Source organism: Nomia melanderi, chromosome 4 (genome assembly GCF_051020985.1).
Source record: "Nomia melanderi isolate GNS246 chromosome 4, iyNomMela1, whole genome shotgun sequence".
Classification (NCBI taxonomy): Eukaryota; Metazoa; Arthropoda; class Insecta; order Hymenoptera; family Halictidae; genus Nomia; species Nomia melanderi.
In genome coordinates, this window is record NC_135002.1 from 4,931,443 (window position 1) to 4,950,622 (window position 19,180).

Consider the following 19,180-nt stretch of genomic DNA (forward strand, 5'->3'; position numbering starts at 1 on the left):
ATTTTATTTTGTCCCTCTATAATTAATAAATTGGATACGATCACGAATTCAAACATCGAATTAGAAAAATGAAATATACTAAACGAATGTAGCTAAACAATTCGTTTAGAAATATGACATTTCCAAAATGACGCTGATTAAAGGTTTAGCGGTATTAGACTGTATTTCTTCGTTAGAACGGCAACAATAATGGTACGCTGTTGTCAGTGTTTTAAGGCGGCTGATGTCGAATGAAACGCAAACGGACGAACGTCAGATCAACGAGTTCTCGCGCAACGATCGCATCCGATGCAATAAAATGATTCGATCGTCGGCGCACGTTACGTCAGATCGGACATCGATGTTTTCCCCTTGACCTCGAGCCGCATCGTTTCGCGATCGGAAACCGCGAATCGCGTGTCACGTTCCCGTTCGAGTACCGTTGATCGATACGCTCCATCCGGTTATTAAACCAATCTCCGCAGATAACCTAAAAGCATTTCAGGAAACGGCACGCGGCTTGCTGTATCTAGCAACGAACTGTCAGCAATAGGGAAAGAAAAAACGAATGATAAAAGCATCGATCAAGAGTAATTGAAACCGTCGCTGGCTGGTCTACCGCAGTATCGATCCAATTCTCGCTGAATAACGATCACCGACAGAATAAACAATAATTAAGAGTACTCATTGTCTCCAGTGAATATCTTCTTCCTAAGTTCTTCTTCCTGAATCTTCCGATTTCCGGTTAGTGGCAAGGATCGATTCGCAGATTTTTGTGAAATATACACCGAGTGAATTCATCGATTTCCGGTGAGTGATAAGGATTGATTGCTAATTTGCAGGCTTCTGTGAAATATAATTGAGGAACATTCTTTGTACAAGAAATTCGAATGTTCTCTGTGAAAAGCTTCTTCAGAAATTTCATCGTGCAGTTTTTTCAATGTTTCATTCATTAGGTGACGCACGAATGTTAACGCGATCGCGTGTAAATTTTGCGTATCTGAAAAATGCAAACAATAAATCATTATAGCAACAATGTTTGGATTCGTTATCGAACAGTATGACGCGATAAAGACACACGAGTGACATTAGAGGGGCTTGATGATTTATGCGAGTGCGTAGAATTATTAAAGACCGATTGCATAACGAGGAATACGTAATTTCTGTTGATACTCGTCTAGATAGAGGGAAAAAAATATTCGTTTTCTGTCAATGTAACTTAGGGATAAAAAATTGCCACGCGGAAAGTCGTCGGTTTAACGGCTTAGTCGACAGCAGAAGTTTATCGTTGATGAACAAGCCGGAATGAAATATTTTCCGTCTTTCTTAACGTATGCAAAGCGAGAATTGAATTACTGCATTGACGTGGTACGAGTAAAGAATTTGTTGAGTAGTTTCAACGCGCTCGAATTATACATAAAAACTATCTTTACAAATTAGTTTAAGTTATGGTTCAATATCTCTAATAACCGTTTGTTTTATAAATTACTAAATGTTCATTGAATATTTAAATTTTGTAGCAACTGGCAAATATTCAATGATCTTTATATTCTTACATTCAATAGAAAAATTAATTACTTTTAACCTGATTCATAGAACCAGTCTTGAAATTTTGCTGTAGCAGCTGGCAAATATTCAATGATCTTTATATTCTTACATTCAATAGAAAAATTAATTACTTTTAACCTGATTCATAGAACCAGTCTTTAAATTTTGCTGTAGCAACTGGCAAATATTCAGTGATCTTTATATTCTTATATTCAATAGAAAAATTAATTACTTTTAACCTGATTCATAGAACCAGTCTTTAAATTTTGCTGTAGCAGCTGGCAAAGACTGGTTCTACGAATCAGGTTAAAATTAATTAATTTTTCTACTTCCATTAAGACAATCTCTCGAACAGATCTTTTTCCTAGAAATCAGTACTAGTTTTTAATTACATTCTGCATAACTCTAGTATTGGCATACAAGTCTCTCAGAAGTCAATGCGGAAGTCCTCTACTATTTTCTAATTTTCGTAAATTTCAATGGAATAAATATTCTTTTCAATAATTAAAGAATGTACTCGTTCCTTCGTTTCTTCTATGTCGGAAAGCCCTTCATTTCACAACTTCTGACTCGTACAGCCGCTGATTTTCTCAGTTTTCGTTTTCTGCCCTTAGCCACATTGGCCTCTGAGCGACTCATACAGATCGCAGTGACGATGCAATAGCCGCAACCCGTCGTTGCGTTGCGTAGACAGTGCGTGACCATGGAACACCTTGCAGGCACGCATCGGGTTTCAACCGGTAATAGAATTATATTCCTTTCCCCTACGGAGGAATTGATTTCTCGATAGCGTCCATTGCCGCGCGCGATGTCCGTCCAGTAAGAACCTGGACAGGTGGCGGAAGGTCCGTGAGAAATGGAGGAGAACCCGGTGAACGAACCAAAGTAATCGTCAAACGATACTTTCCATTTGAGTTCAGTTATCTTCGCCTACGAGAACTTTCGAAATAGTCCAGTGAAATAGTGTAATCATTTAGAAATCGTATTCAATAACGTCGATAGAAAGGTCGCGGCTCGGCGGGTCTATTGAATTGCAGCCAATTAAACAATTAATAATTCGCCGCATCTCTGAAGCTTCGAGTTCAATCCAGTAGCTCGTAATCAACGAGTTGTTCGTTGCGTAAACGCACGTTTTCGTAAACACAGTTTTTTACAATTGTGAAATTGGTCGCGATTGTGTCGAGAACAGTGCGAACGTAAATATCATTTTGTTTTTCTCTGTTGCCTCGACGATTGAGCGTGCAACGGAGTTGTGTGTATTGTCAATATCTCTGTTCGACGAAAGAAACAAAATTTTGTCAGTCCGACTTTGGCTGTTCCTTGGGGAACTAGCGAGCTGAGTGAACCGAGGTTAGTGCGCGCGATTCAGTCCACCCTGAACACTCGTTCGTCACGTGTTTCCGATCACGTAAAGGCATCGCTCGGTTGACACGTTCCGTGCCACGTGTACCACATGTGGCACACGCCGATGTTTGTACGAAAATATTTTTAATCGATATATGGTCACGGTGTACGTTACAAAGCAGTGAAAACATAAAGAAACGATATCAAAATATATAAAAATGACCAGAAACTTGAATATAACTTATTATTTTATTGAAAAACTCTATGCAGCTCGTAAGCGAAATATAATCGAAGTTTCCGTGGCACAGAATTAAACAGCGACGAAGTCAACGAGTTCCGAAAGTGGATCGTAACGGCAGCTTGAACTCGAAAGACTTCCTCATTTGCTTTCCGGCAAACTTTCCTCCGAATTCCCTCGCGTTGTCGGCAGGTGACTCAACGGTTCCGTATCGTTGACGTTTGTAATTTCCTTCGCGGCTTTGACGTGCCGTTAGCGACGGCACCTGTCGCCCCGCGACGCTCCGAGCCTTTAACACGACGTAACCGTGTAACATCCGTGTAACGCCGAATGCTCGAGTCTCCTCAAAATTCCTCGTTTACACGAAGAAACACTGCACACTCGAGAACTTTGCCTCTAATATTTTCAAACACCCTTTACATTCGCCATGGCTGCACTTCAGTGTTAATCACTCGTCCCATCAACCGGGCTTTTGTAACTAAATTTCTCATTAGCCAACATTCTACTGTGTCATCGCGAGCGTGATTAATGGCTGCCAAAATTTCTACCGTGGAATTACATTGTACATTGAACAACAATTTTCCAACGAGAATGTTGATAAATTTCCTTGAAGGATTTCGTCGCGTACATATCGAACGTATCACGGAAATCGAAATGATCGATATCGTGTGAATATTTAACCCTTCGAACAAATTTCCATATTTGGAAGAGTAAGCCGCAAATAAATATAATTTCTTCTCTTTCTATTATTTAAACAATATATAATTCAACCTCATCTGCCGAAGGTTTCGTATACTTCAAAGAATCTCCGTCCGCGAAGGGTTGAAATTACAGAAATTTGGAAAATTGGAGCTGCCTTCTAATCGGCGCTGAATTCAATCGATTTTCAGAATCAGCGACGGCGAATCGAAAGACAGCATGGATCTGTTGAGCCTGACCCTCCGATCCATCGATCTGAGGGACTCGTCGTCGCAGAGCGACGGTTTCCTCGACCTGAGGGAGGAGAACACGGCCGAGAGGGCGGCCAAACAGATCAAAGAGGAGCCGCCAGCCCCCGCGAGCGAGGAATTGCAGGAACCGAAGACGATCAGCCTGGACGAAGTCGCCTGGCACGACACCGTCGACAACTGCTGGGTCGTGATCTACGATTCCGTGTACAACTGCACGGATTTCCTGAAAAATCATCCCGGCGGGTCGGACGTGATACTCGAGTACGCCGGCAGAGACGCCACTCTGGCTTTCATTGGGACGGGACACTCGAGGGCAGCCAGACTGAGCTTAGAGAGGTATCTTATAGGCGAACTTCCACCGGGAGAAAGGATCTTCCGTGTCCCGAACGGCGTGAAGGTCGCTGAATTCTAATCGGCGAAGCAGAATTCTTTATCGCGAGATTCAGCGGGAGAGACTGATCTCATTGATCCCTGAGTGTGGCGACTGAATATTTTTAGTACTTCATCGACATCGTTTATGTGCAATGGATCCACTCCCTGCAGTTGCCGTCCTTTGAGTGTTTCAATCAATCGTATCAATGATATGCTATTTATAATTATTATCGAGAGTGTGTACTGGCATATTTAACTATTTAATGTACCTTCGAGGCTTCTGACAGACTGGTGGGTATTGGAAGACGAGCGTGACATTCGCGTCTGCGTTTTTATATTTATGGGAGATTAGTACTTAATAGTATGGTTAATAAAGAGAAGCTTCACGAAGTTAGTAAATTTGCTTTCGAGAGGACTTCGGATTAAATCGACACGTTTGTGTAGGGAAGTGTCTAGGTTATCGAGATCCGGTATTCTTTAATTAGACTCTGTGAAATTAGATCCTTACGGTGTCTGCGGTCTCGAACTGAGGTATTTAAGTCGCGCTTTGGAGATCAGCTTGCACTTTCGCACTCGTTTTACAAAGCGATCCCGCAGTTTTCGAGCTCCAGTCTTCGCACCTTAAATCGAGAGGACTCGAGTGACGCGAAGAGCAACGATCTATGCGCGACAGTCGCGAGATCGGTGCATAGACCTCGAAGCCATCGCACCTTAACACTTTGATTGCCACGTCACCCGTATGACATTATATTTTACAGAAAAGTGGACATTGATTTCTTTCATGACGTATCGAACGAACCGAATTTTGTTGGATATATGAGATATAAGAAAGATAGTGCAGTTATTAAGAAGAATCTTGGTTTCTTAGTTTAGGTTAGCGAAGAAAACTGTTTCGAGTACATGGGAGTTTTGATGAATGTTTACGTGGCAGTCGAAGTGTTAAACAACGTTCTTTAACCCTTTGCACTCGAGAGGTGACTCTCAGTCACTTCTTGATTTGATTTGCAAAATTATAGAGTCTTATATATAATATTAACACTAAAACTACCGAGGACTTCAACTGACTTTTGAAAATTTCGCTATAGAAACTCCAAGAGTGCATCTGTTCAGACTTTCATTGATTTACAATTCGATTTGCATAGTGATAAATGAATTTCTTTAATAATTTCTCAAAGAAACATTTGTCACCTTTCTAATAATTGCAAAAACAAGACATCAGGCATGGGTCATTCGACCCATATATGGAATATTGAAATAAAATAACTTTCCTTCTTAATTTACATATGGTTCCTCGTTAATTAGTTTCAAAGAACATCGTCTGTATCTCGGAGAATATTGAATATTTCTAGTGAAAAACTTTCGAGTGCAAAGGGTTAAACTTCTTTAAGATACATTCATCCTTTTCTTATCGATAGAAGTAACTTCGCTTTTAATCCGATCTAATACGATTCCTAATTACATAAAATCCTTCTCGACTAAGCTAATTTCCCATAAAAAACTTCGTTCTCCCAGCGGAACTCAATTCCACCGTAGTTCAACGTAAAAGTTACTTACAATATACCAGTTGCCCACAAAAATAGTGTAAAACATAATTTCCCATGAACTAGATTATCCGAGCAACTCTAATCCCCGCTAATTGGAACCGAAAGTTTCGAACTGGACAGTTTTCATCCCCAGCGTAAGGCTTAAAGAAGATTCTCTTCTTCGAAACAATGTATTACTTACCTTCACTGCGTTTATGATCTAATCAAATTTGTCCAGCCCACGAGAAGAATTTAGTGTTAGAAGGAAAAGGAAGATCGAAGAGAACCATGGTGTCTTCGTTCGCTGGAGTGGAACGGGAGGAGAGGAATGATGCGAGCCGTATTACACCGGTACAGTATATTTCTTGGTCCTCTAAACATTCATAATATACACAACATACAATATGACATAGCAATTCAGCTTGTTTTTAGTTGTTCGTTTAATGCGGTACCGACAGAACGTCGCAATTAGTTTCCCATTACTCGCGAACATTTACAATTGTCCGATGTTCGCGCTCTTCTATCAATTCCCGCTTCGTATAGCTAGAACGTGTCATTGTGCTCGACGGCAGGAAATAGTTTATCGACATCCACGGAAAATAATACGAGGTACACGACGACGATGAGAAAAATATTTCTATGTTCAGAGTAATGCACCTACAGATACGGTCGTAGTTCCTCTTGTTCGCTTTCATTCTCTCTCTCTTTCTCTTGTTCGCTTTCATTCTCTCTCTTTTTCTTGTTCACTTTCATTTTTTCCCTTTTTCTCTTGTTCACTTTCATTCTCTCCCTCTTTCTCTTGCTCGTTTTCATTCTCTCTCTCTTTTTTTGTTCGCTTTCATTCTCTCTCTCTCTTTCTCTTGTTCACTGTCATTCTCTCCCTTTTTTTCTTGTTCGCTTTCTTTTGCTCCCTCCCTCTTTCTCTTGTACGCTTTCATTCTCTCTCTCTCTCTCTCTTTCTCTCATTTTTTCCTTTCTGTCATTCTCTCTCTCATTCTCTCATTCTCTTGCTCCCTCGCTTTCCCTCACTTTCGTTCGTTCGTTCGTTCAGTTTCCTTTCATTCTCCCTTTCTCTCCCTTTCTCTCTCGTTTTTGTTTAAATTATTCCCCTTACGATACTACGGCCCTCAGTTAACCCCGCAATATGGAAAACGCTTTTCCACCGTGACATTTCGATTACACCTTCGTCGAATAGAATTATTAATACTTCACTGAACGCGATCGCAATCAGTCGCTATTGCAATTAATATTCCAACTAAAAAGTCCCGTTTGAACGTTCAACGAGGTTTAGGTGGATCGTGTCGAACGGGAAGGCATCGCAAACAACGCGTTTAATTATTCCATTTTGTGAAGCTTTGACACGAATATTTTTGTGTGTTGCGCCGCGGTTTATTCACGCGAACCCCTTTCGTGGAAAAGGAAGCTACAGATTTTAGAAATTTCGCGCTCTTTTGGCAGTCCTGAATACCCACGCTTCTACGCGATCGTTTACGGTGGAAGCTGAATAACGATCCTCCTCAATCCGTCGATTTTAAATATAGTACATATATATATATTTATTTATTTATTTATTTATCTCTCTTTAGATTTATTATCCGCATCGTTTAAACGATCGACCGTGTGCGCTTAGACGTACGTCAGCTCGCAAACTGATTTTCCTGTCTCTGTCACTTTTCTATTCAACTAAATTTACACTCCAGTAATGATCTCATGACAATTGAAGTCAGGAAAATATTTATTTCGCATATTAATAGTAATGAAATGTATTATCGTTATTTTTCCCAGAAACAGAGAGAGACAGAGAGATTCTATGAAATGAATGTGCATTAATTACGTAAGCATGAATGAATAAATTGTTCCATTGCCTTAACACCTCTGGCTTTCGTTCACAAGTGAACAGCGAAGTCGACAGCTGACAGGAGAATCAAGTGTGCGTCGCATCGGCTTGAGACTCGGCTTCGAAATCATTAACATTAGATTGTTTAAACACGGCGAGCACCGCGAATTCTAATCTACACGATTTCACGTTCATCGTAACATTAATAATATATACTGTCTTATTTCAGCTTCATCTTATCGCTTAGAAAACTTAACATTCTTTACGGTGATTCGCAATGCGTGTAGGTATGCCTATGTTTAATCGATTCGAACAATAATGACACCTCGATTTAGTGAAACGTGTATAACCATGATTATTCTATCGTTTCCTCTGCTTCGTTTCTCGTATTCGATCCTCGCAGCACTCTTCTTATCGATCGAGGAACTATTAATATTACAAGCATTCGACAGAGTAGATAGAGAACTGCTGTTGCCACTAACGACGATAGAAAATCAATGGAAATTATTTACAGCGAAGTAATTCTGTGCACGAGAAATCCCTTCGACGTGTCGCGGTCGTTTCCCTTAATCATTAATTCAAAAATAAATGATCGAGTACCGTGCTGTCGTTAATGCAACGTTTAATCGTGCACAGAACGGTGCTTCGCGGAAACAGAACTCTACGAGACGATCGATGCTCATCGACGTATTGCAGCTTGAAAACAACTTGTTCTCGTGTCGCCCGGAGGTCTTATTTTCCACCGGGTGATCGGATAGGAGAAGCTTACGCGCAAAATTTCATTCACTGTTCTCGACTCGAAGTATACTTTGATTCTTCGGGAAGTAATGATAACCGTTATGTACAGCCACGAGTCCTTATCGAGTATTGTGCATCTATCTCGTGTAGTTCAACGATCGGAAGTGAAGTTTCACATGAATCGGTAGCCTCGATTATCATCCAACGAGTGTTGTCCGTGAATTTTGCAAGGAATCAATATTTTCTTCGAAGTCGTGCAGCGTTCTAGAGGCTGGCGTCGTTCTAGCGACGGAGATTTCAACGCTTGCGCAGGCGAGCACCGCGCGCTAGAAGTCGCTGGCACATCCAGTCTACAAATATTCGATAATCCAAATAATATCCTTCTCTCTTGTAACGCTCGTTTATCGGTTTAACTGAAAACATTCACATTTTCCGTAGAAGTTCAAGCGCAAGTGTCATTCGACCAAATCAAACTTTATTAAAGCACACATTGATTCTTCGAATCGATGAGACGTTCGTAAGTGAAATATAGAAATACAGTTACAGGGAAAGTCACGCAAATTCCAAAATTCAGAAACAACATACCGGACAAATAGACGAACAGTACATTCGACGTTATTTACAATTACGCGTATCCTCGACGCGGAACGTTCGGCAAGGGAAACTCTTAACTTCTAATCGACGGAGTATCCGCCGTCTAATTTACACTTAAATCGGAACAGTTTTCTTGTCATCTTTTGTTGATGTTGTTGTAACTCTACTCTACACGTTTAACACGCTTCTTGTTTATGTTGCTTTTTTTTTTATTTCATTTTTATGTTCGTTTTCGTTAAAACACCGACTTTACACGCTACTTTCTGTTTTGTATGTCGTTAGGACAGCCTATAATGTAGTCGTTACTTAATTAACTCATCCCCGTTCTCCTATCGTCTAATACGGTACGTCGAGTGGCTCGATAAATGTACACGGTTAATTGCTGCGGTGACCATTAAAATTCTGGTTACGGCCGGCGGGACGTTTCGCAGCGGCGGGGTCGGAACGATGGAATGGCGGACGCGAAGCAGCGATTCATGTAGAAAAATTGATGACTCGATTCTTAATTGAATCGGTGACGCGGCCCGCTCGTCTGGATGTTCGGATAATGAGTGTCTCGTTAATTCGCGGATTGCGACGGGATGCCAGCTTCCCGGACATCGATCCGATCTTTGCACTTTAATTACAAGTCTTTGCCCTTACTGGGCGGGTAAAAGTGAAATGATTTCAATCACCGGATCAATTATATTTGTAATGGAAAGTTTTAATGGGATAAGTAGTAATTAAAGAAATAGAAGAAATATATTTTAAGCAACAGGAGTATAGTTTAACTCTTTGCCCTCTGTACGCTCCAATATTGCACCTGTTATAATATTTTCCTTCAACATTTGGGGAAATCTAATTAGGATAGTTCGTTTAAGATTCATTAAAATATTTAACCCTTTGCACTCGAAAGTTTCTGCACAGAAAATATTCAATATTTTCCGACGAGATACAGCCGATATGGTTTGAAACTAATTTAACGATAATTCACAGATAAATTAAGCAACGAGGCTATTTTATTCAAATATTTCACATAGCAGTGCAAAGTCTAATTTAAAATACTAAATATTCAACTGTATATTTTTGTTGTGTCAAATAAAGTGGTGACTGAGAGTCACCTCTCGAGTGCAAACGGTTAAATATTTTAATGAATCGTAAACGAACTATCCTAAGCTTATTAGATTTCCCCAAATGTTGTACTGAGAAGGAAAATAAAAGATCTAAGAAATGTTATAACATTGTTAATTTTCGCTAGGGGTACTATAAAAATTGATTGGAGTCTCTGATAGATTAAAAAGCCATCTAGAGTGCTAATGGTTAAGAAATAGAAGCAATACTGAAGAAATACAAGAAATACAAGAACTATGCTAAAAAGAAATTTTATATTTTCATAGCAACTAAACGTTTAACTTTTCGATGTTGGATTTCAACTTTGTCTGGATAATTGGCGTCCAGTCAGATTTTTGATGTAATTATTTCTTTCTTAAAAATTGAAATTAATTGTTCTCCACATTCACAGAACCAGGATGTTGTTACAGGACAAACGATTATTTTCTGGAATCACCGAAACCCAAAGATAATAATTACTTTATACCGACCCACGCAGCCTTCCGCCTTCTATAATTAATTACATTTATATACAGTAGGACAGTAAAGATTACTTCGTAGACCTACTCGCTATAGGAATGTCTATCTCCATTCGTGTCTCCGTTAAAACACCCATAATTCCCTTAAACCGTACGGTGGCTAGAATACACTACGACATTCATTCGTATGAAACGTTACGTTGACAAAAATAAAAATTTCACACCGGCGCGTCTACAGAATTAAATCCGCTTATCTTGTTTCGTTCGCTGGAAACGATACGGAGTTCCGACAATATCGCAAGGAACAAACGAACAAAATGAGAAATATAGAAAAAGGGGAGGGTGTCCAAAAAAATAAAAAAAAATGGAACAACTTTGGAAGCTTTCATCGGAATCGATGTGAAAGGATTTGACAGCGTTTGTACGGTGAATTATCGAGAAACATTTGTAATGAACACAGAGTATGGCCTTAATTATTCTTCATTCTTCGATTGGCTTTTAGAAAACGAGCTTCGGTAGTGAACACGAATTCCTTTACGAGGCGTGGACCTTTCTCGACGATCGTCGATTATCTTTGTAACTGTCCCTCCTTTCTCCCTTGCCTGCCACCCTTTCCATGCAAATGTTTCTTGCATCGTAAATCAGAGCGCAGGCTGTCCACGAAAGCTTTCGCATTCATTCCGCCGTCGTTTCGTATTCATTTCGTTCTGCCAGCAAAAGCATGGTTCCTTTGATTGTCTCGTTAAAGAAAACCCGGAATCTCTCTTGGAAATCGCGCGATCGTGGGGGAACATCTGTCGCGAAACAAATGGGAAATGTTCGGAACGACGGAACGTTGCGCGGGGAGAAATCATACGCATCTGTCTAGCAGCGCGGACGATACGATCGCTGGATACTCTACGCTATTGTAGGATCACGCTCGTAGAAACGTCGGGGGAATTGAAATTTAGGTGCGAGTCGCTTGTAGAAAATAATAAATATATACAGATCAATCGTACAAAAACTGCGCGTCTATCAAATATACTTCCAGCTATCGGCGAAGACGAAGAAACCGTTTCGAAAATTAGGCCCAAAGAATCGTCACGCGTGTATATAGAATATAGTAACGTCCCTCCTTCGCGACGTCGAGAAAAATAAATTCACTTTCGCAAACTGATATCGGTAACCGACGTAATTTAATGGAAATCACCGTTCTACGCTTCACGAATGATTCTCCTTCTCCGCGTCCTTCAATCGAGTTAGGCTTGCGTGAGCCTGGACCAGCCAGGATGAACGACGGCTGCCTGCCGTCGTTGACGAACAGAATCCTCGTATTCGAATATTCCTAAGCCTCGGCGCGATTTCGATCGCTCGGAGCGTCGATATCGTTCGAATAATGAGTCCGACGCAACGGAATTGTCCGGGACAGCGTATTCTATCGAAAGATTTGTGCGGACGATGATCGTTCGAGGGATCGGCGCTTCAGAGAGTGACCGGAGAACAGGTCCAAGCGTTTCCGAAAGCGAAGAACGTCGATCGCGATTCGTAGGCCGCTCGAGAGCCGGTACGAATCGATTTCTCGAGAATTGTTGCGAACCTCGGGAAAGCCGGCGACTTTTCACTCGGGGAGTTTCGTCGAATTCTTCGTGAAATTTCGAATGCCTCGAAACCTGTCATCATACGCGACGACAGATCGAATGAAATCGAGAGCTTCAATCCGGTCGTCGCACGCGAAACGTACGTTTGAAGAGTAAACGTCCCGCGATCGGATTTACCTTCGTTCCATACGCAACGGAGATGTTCTACTTTATTTTTAATGTTATTATAAATATTCGCGTATCCGCTTTCAGGATACGGGCGAGTAACAACGTCGTTCCTCGCATATCAATATTCACCCGTAATTCGAGTCTCGTTTCGCGTCGAGTTTAATTCGCGGCACCCGTGAACGCGTTGTTTCGATTTCCCGCGGATCTTTTACTCCGGTTTCACGCGATAATGCGGATAATGGCGCGGGGCCGGCCATTTTGCGCGCGATAACCAATAACAGACGTCGGAGGAAAGTGTTCGTGTCCCTCAGATCGTTCGCGTCCTAGTTCCCGATCGCGCGCGCGATCGGAAGTGAAAGGGGGAGATGAGATCGATCATATCAAAGTCGATTTAAGGATTCGCTTCGGAACTTCGACTGTCTTCGTCGGATCCGCGACGGGATCCTTCTTCTCGGGCGGTCGCGGAGGAGGACCGTTCTCGAGTACAATTCCGTCGCTCCTCCGCTGCTCCCTCTTCGATCGGCCGTCGACGGTTTTACATCAGACTGCACAGCGCGATTCCGTTCTCGAACGCGGACTGCAACGCGGTCGTCTCCATGCAGAACGCGCCGTCCTCGTACATCGTTGCGAGTCTTTGCTGCTGCACCCGGCTCTCGCTTTGAGACCTGAAACGTTACGTGTCCTTTTATATGCACCTGCTCACGCCGGATCCTCGCGCGGAGGCACCTACATTCCGAACTTCTTCGACTTTCCTCGGTTTCTCGTTGGTAGTATTAACCATTGCAATACTAATCTTGGAATAAATTATCTGGCTATACAATTGAAAGATACCGACGTCTTTCCAATCATCTAACCATAGAACAGTTACATCAACCTGTTATGCCAACATTGATTTTAATACTAGATTCACGGAACCCGTCAATTTGATACCGAATTCTTTCAACATTTCGCTTCGATTTCGACTCGTGCAATTATACGAACGCGTTGCAACACTTTGGTTTCGAAACTACAACTTTCGCGATTTCTATAAACGAACACGTAACTTTCTAGGAATAGAATAGTGTAGAATAAACGCCCGTAAATCTAGCGTTAATTACCAATTTCTCAAGTTTCTAGTAATAAAAGCGTCCAATAACAGATGCAGTACGATTCGATGGTATCCGCGGTAGCAATGCCAGCGAACACTCAAACATTCATGTTTCTCAATATACCTCAACTTCCCCGATCGTATATCACGAAAATCGAATCCTAGAGAAACTGAGAAACACGTAAAGACAGTTGTGAAAAATGGATGGGAAGCATCACGTAAAATCGAATCTCTCCCTCGGTTTTGACGAGCGCTGCCGCGAGCGATTGTCCCCGAGACAGCTATGTTCGAGTCCCAGCGGCGTCGTAGACACGTGGTCGCGTCGAAACGACGGCCGCGGGTGTAAATGATTTCGCGGCTCGCAGCGCGTCCCCGCGGGATCGCTCGTTCCTCCTCGAGAGTGTCGGGACTCACCTGGGAGGCATTGCCCTCGAACGTTGTTGCGTCCTGACCTGCTGCTCCCTGGAGGCCTGCTGGTTCGAGAGGTAGCTGCTGTCCCTGAGCACGGCTCCCTGTTGCTGCTGGTGATGCTGGTGATGACCGCCGCCGGATCGTTCGTTGCGCTGGGAAAGGGACAGCTGTGCGAAGTATTCTCTGAGCTCGAGCTGCGTCGCCAGCAGCTCGCGGCGAGTTTGAGCGGTCAAGGCCGCTGGCGTTGTCGTCGCCGAGTCCGACCATGGCGGCGGCGGCGTGTGCGACCGCGACAACATGGCGTACCTGTGGCAGAGGTACTCCTCGTAGGTCGGCGGCAGGCCGGACTGAAATCGAACGGTTCAGAAGTTTCGTGTCAATCGATTTCGTGTGAATTGTAGCGTTACAAAGTATTCGCGACGTAATGCGAACGATATGTGATGTTCACCTAGCAACGCGAATATAATTGCGATGGAAGATCTCTACGTGTTAACCCGTTCGCTGCCAGGCACGAATGTACTAGCGAGAGATTGCCAGTTTGGTACAATCTTGGTTGTATTTGAAATGTTAATATAAAGTAAAATAAATTGAAACTATAAATGAAATCGCATATTTTATGCTAGCAGTGAATGGGTTACTACGATTTGTCATTGTTATAGAAGAATAAGGAATATTGTATAGAATGAAAATTCTCATGGCAGTGAACGTGTTAGGAGAGGAAGACGCGACTCCCAGGATATAGCATCGATGAACGTTCGAAGAAACTGATTTCCTTGAAATCAATGAAAAACTTTGAATTTTGAAACTTTGATGAAACTAGTATTCGATTACACGGATGTGTCTCGGACAATGGTTACTTACGGTTAATCATTTTATTGGTATTACTTGTTGCGAGCAATCGAGCTTTCAAATTCAAAGTCAATTTTGAGAAGCCGTTGCTCTACGGATGAATGGAAATATGTGGAAAACCTGGGTCCCCCTCGAGTGGAAAGCAATTATATAGAAATCTATTTTATCGAGTCCAATCAATTCCTCGATCGAGAGCATGAACTTTCGCTGATTTTGGTATTTCCCCATTAACGGAGCGGAGTGTCGTAATTAATTAACGAGTGAAATTCGCACGGTGGAACGTCCGCGATGCGATGAAATGCGAGTCCCGTGTTAAGTGCGATACGTTTTAGGATATATACAATGGGAGAGTAATTTATCGAATCGAGCTCTGAAATAAACGCAGCGCGGAGCGCGCGGAAGTATGCAGGTTTTCGTGGAAAATCCGGTCTCCGCGGTAAGCTACACTGTTTACCGGGCGACAAATTGCAGAAAAGTTCCGAGGACTGGTTCTGAACTCGAGCCAATTGTTTGAAGAGCAAAAACGCCGCTCTCGCGCCGCCGAGACGCCTCGGGTCCCACCGGTTTTTCTTTCCTGGCACTTCGCTTACGTAGTCCGGTCACCAGCCAAGTTCTGATTTATGGACGTTCCCCGTCTCGCATGAAAAATACCCCGAACTTTACGATCGGGTCTCGTTCGCGAACGGTTAATACGTATTTTCATTTTAATTCGACGTCGGGGACGAAATATGAATTCGGTCGGAACGTCCGCAGTCTATTCGTTATTCCCCCGAAAATATTCGACGCGCGACTGACACTCGTGTGTCGGAACCGATCGACGATGAAGATCATTTTTAATTAAATAGAAAGCCTTGCAGAAGTTTCGCATTGGAATAATGACAAATTATATGCACAAACGAGGTTATATCGTTCGCCAAAGAGTTTCCCTCTCTTGCTGGGCAGATTGAATCTTAAATTAAATTGATTCTTACCGTACAGCGATCGAGTTCGGCTAATGCATTAACTTAACTACTTAGGAATTACGCTCGATGTCCAACTTACTGTTCTCGGGAAAATCAAACTGAATAATCGAGCATCGATATTTAGGTCGAGCAGCTAACGTTTATACACTCGCAGGCAATCGAAACCTTGCAGAATTGACATAACTTTAGATTGAATGAACTAAACTAGATTACACGATTATCTTCAGACTTCAAAGTTTCCACGAGTAAACGAAACCGTAAGGTAAAGGGACAATCAAAGACACGCGTCGATTTACGGGATAATTAACGAATCACGCACGAACGAGGGAAAAGTGGAACAGAAGTAATGAAGTTTCGCGTTCGTCGCGATCGAACAGAGAAAGAGGGAAGAGGAGCAAATGTCGGTCGGCGCTGATCGAATTCAATCAACCCGAAAATCGCGCGATCAAAGAACGTAATCGCAGGTGTCCGTCGCGATCCGCGTGCCGTGGAAATTTTTCGGGGAAATTCCGGTATCGTTGGCGCTAATAAATGAATCGCGCACGGTTTAATTAAAACACGCGGGGGCCGCCGAGCGGAGCCGGTAATTGATCCCGTTCACGCGCGGAAAGTAGAACAGAAATCTACTCCCGCGTGACGTTTAATTTCGCGACGCGATTTAGACGCGGCCAATTAAACGCGTTACGGGAACTTTATCAGATCCCGCTGCGCGAAACTTCATTTCTAGGCGAGGCTGCGGTTGAAAAGAAAGATACCTCGTACTGGAAGCGGAATCGATTCCTCGAACGTCCAACGTTCAGATTATGCAGCGTAATCCTTGTAGACTCGAGAGATTATCGCGGAATTACCGTGCAAATGTTTCCAATTAATTTCGTCGGTAGTTACAGAAGTTTTGTTACGTATGCAAATTACTTCGTGTGACAATAAAGTCTCGTAACTGTCATTTTGTATCATACTCTCTTAACTTTGTCAGTGAAGACTGATTTTCTTCCTAGTTAACTGGATATTGAGGCTTTGTTGATTTCATTAGAGATGAGCTGCTTAAGGTACTATATCTTGGAAGATTAACCGATTAGTCTTTTACCAAGAGATATATGCAGCTTTATCAGAAACCCGAAAAAACTGGAAACATACTGTAATCTTCATTTACACTAACAATACGAACAAAGCTTCTGATTCATAGCAACGTCGGCTTCAATTTCAGTACATTATTAAAATTGAAGCTAAAGCCATTACACATTCGTACCATCGATGGAAACGTTTCCGGCACTTGATTCCCCCGGAACGACGCGATCCGACAAAAAACCGTGGATTCTTATCGCTTCTCGAACAATTTCGCCGCGAGTCGCGGATCGTGCCGCGTCGGGACGCATTCGTTTGATACGGTCGCGGAGGGTTTTCATCGGCAGCGACGGCTACGGCGGCGGATCGGCTCAGGCGAAAGGTTGCCATCCAGCCTCGGGCGGGCGTTTTCGAAAGTAACGTTACCGCTTCGCGTTAATTAAGAGCTCAACGGCGGTAATCGGATAAAGCGGTCTGAATGAGCGCGAAACGTCGGCGCCGAGCGACGGCTCGCGCTCATTACCCTCCCCTGCGCGCGCCGTTCGCGAAACGCTGCCCCTTTTCACGGCGGCCCGTTTCGCCGTCTGGCTTTCTAAAATGTCGCTAATCCGACGTCCGAAAGGACATTTTTTTTTAAAAACACCGACGACGTCGCCGAGCGTTTTAAACGGGACTCGCGACGCTCGGTTTCACGGCGAAAGAGCGACCGATAGAATCCGACGGAGTATCGCGCTCTTGAAGATTCATCTCTTGACAATGATGTTCTCCGGTAATTCGACATTCGCTGAATATTTCAGAATTTAACCCTTTGCTCGACAGTTTCTCACTGGAAATATTTTGACATTCCATGGAGAGATACAGACGATATTTTGCGAGATTCACTGGAAGAGAGATCACGGGTACATCGAGGAACAAAGCTATTTTATTTGAATATTTCTGAAATTGCATTATACGTGGTGTAATATTAAATATCAAATTTTATAGGTTTTCTGTAGGAAACCGAGTGGTGAGCGTCACCTCTCGAGTGCAAAGGGTTGATATTCGAGCGCAAATGTTAGATTCGGATTTTTGGAGGTTTGAAGGAGCAAGGGGTTTAACTGCTCCAACGAGTGTAAATGGAATGCAATCGAATATTTTTTGATCGAATGATTGAAAAATGTAATCGGAGCGTTAATGAATATCGGCTGAATGTAAGCGAGCTTTCACAGAAGGATGTTTGATCGGCGAGTCGCGATATATGGGATCAGAGGTCCATTAGAAGCCGAGGATTTCGCGATTTACCGAAACAAGAGTCGTTTATTGGTTAGGATCCTTTTGCCGATATTTCTGCCGGAATCATTTGACCGCTGGCGGTGAAAACTGAAGACCCCCGTGCTTTTGACCGACCGTGGCGCAGTTATTGGCCAATTTTTGTCGGTTCGCGTCGGAGAGAGAGAGAGAGAGAGCACCGCTAAAGAAGACGGCGAACGCTGGGAAATCGAGTTTCAAGATTATTATCCTGCGATTCGATTTTCAGCGCGACGCGGAATCGTTTCCGTGGAAACTTTCTCCCCTCTTCCATTCTCTATAATATTAATGAGATCCCAGAGAAGCGGTTACACGATCGTTGACCGTGGATTAAACTGGAATTTATTCGCCGACCAGACAATTCCTTTCTGCTCGGGGAAGCGAATTTCACGGTTCACACGGGGGAAAACTGGTCGCTCCGCCCGTCAGAGTCGCAGAGAATCGAAATTTCGTCTTTGAAACGTTACGTCTTCGCCCACTAAAATCCTTCATCGCGTTTTGGAACCTTCAATCCTTCGTCTTGTTATATCGCGTCGATTCGTGACGAAAATTTCAAGTGGAGTTCGTAAGTATTAATACTTCTTGACTCTGCAATTTAAACTCGAATTTGATTTAAAAATATCAATGTTCTCCGACTCTTCAAATAAACAGTATAAATATTCTCCAGTTCTTCGATTAACACTAGAACTACCGTACCAGTCGAAATGACTAGTTCCGATTTTTTGGTTTAGCAATTATTGATATCTTCGAAGCATTGGATATTCGAAATGATTTTGAAAATAAATAGCTTCATTTCAGTACTATAATGAATGTCTGAGGAAACTGAAAATAATCTATTGTTACAATTTTTATGGGAATTGCATATTAATCGCACTAAAAATATTTAGTTTAAATATTTAGTTCTTGAATTAAAAAGTATTAATATTCTCCAGTTCTTCAATTGAAAGGTATTAACATTTTCCAATTCTTCCAGCCAGAGATAAAACCGTTATTATTCTAATATTAATATTAAATCTTCAATTTCCATCGTTTACCATATAACTCCATTAAAAATCGTCTCAAGGTTAAATCCAACAATAATGTCGA

At 42.4% G+C, this 19,180-nt stretch overlaps 2 protein-coding genes across 4 annotated transcripts in view; one reads left to right on the forward strand and one right to left on the reverse strand.

The window, feature by feature from the left end:
* Window positions 1–386: 386 nt before the first annotated feature.
* On the forward strand, window positions 387–4,821 carry LOC116435100 (cytochrome b5). Of its 3 annotated transcripts, none has more exons than XM_031994300.2 (2): window positions 387–789; window positions 4,000–4,821. In XM_031994300.2, the coding sequence occupies exon 2, from the start codon at window positions 4,028–4,030 to the stop codon at window positions 4,469–4,471; it is 444 nt and encodes a 147-aa protein (XP_031850160.2). In that variant the 5' UTR covers window positions 387–789; window positions 4,000–4,027; the 3' UTR covers window positions 4,472–4,821. The 3 variants fall into 3 exon arrangements, with proteins under 3 accessions (XP_031850160.2, XP_031850159.2, XP_031850163.2); XM_031994299.2 differs by lacking the exon at window positions 387–789 and adding an exon at window positions 2,318–2,412; XM_031994303.2 differs by lacking the exon at window positions 387–789 and adding an exon at window positions 2,755–2,877.
* A 1,476-nt stretch (window positions 4,822–6,297) lies between these two features.
* The window catches only part of LOC116435084 (uncharacterized), a 114,081-nt gene continuing 101,198 nt past the window's right edge, over window positions 6,298–19,180 (reverse strand). The window contains exons 4-5 of the mRNA XM_031994266.2: window positions 13,938–14,281; window positions 6,298–13,101 (exon numbers count right to left, since the gene is read on the reverse strand). Of these exons, the coding sequence (XP_031850126.1) occupies window positions 12,972–13,101; window positions 13,938–14,281 (474 nt within the window). The 3' untranslated portion in view covers window positions 6,298–12,971. The remainder of the gene's footprint in view (window positions 13,102–13,937; window positions 14,282–19,180) is intronic.

Coding starts and splice junctions, on each gene's coding strand:
- LOC116435100 (XM_031994299.2), top strand. CDS start 2,384: ATGGAGGAGAACCCGGTGAACGAACCAAA. Junction 2,413..3,999: donor AACCCGGTGAACGAACCAAA/GTAATCGTCAAA, acceptor ATCGATTTTCAG/AATCAGCGACGGCGAATCGA.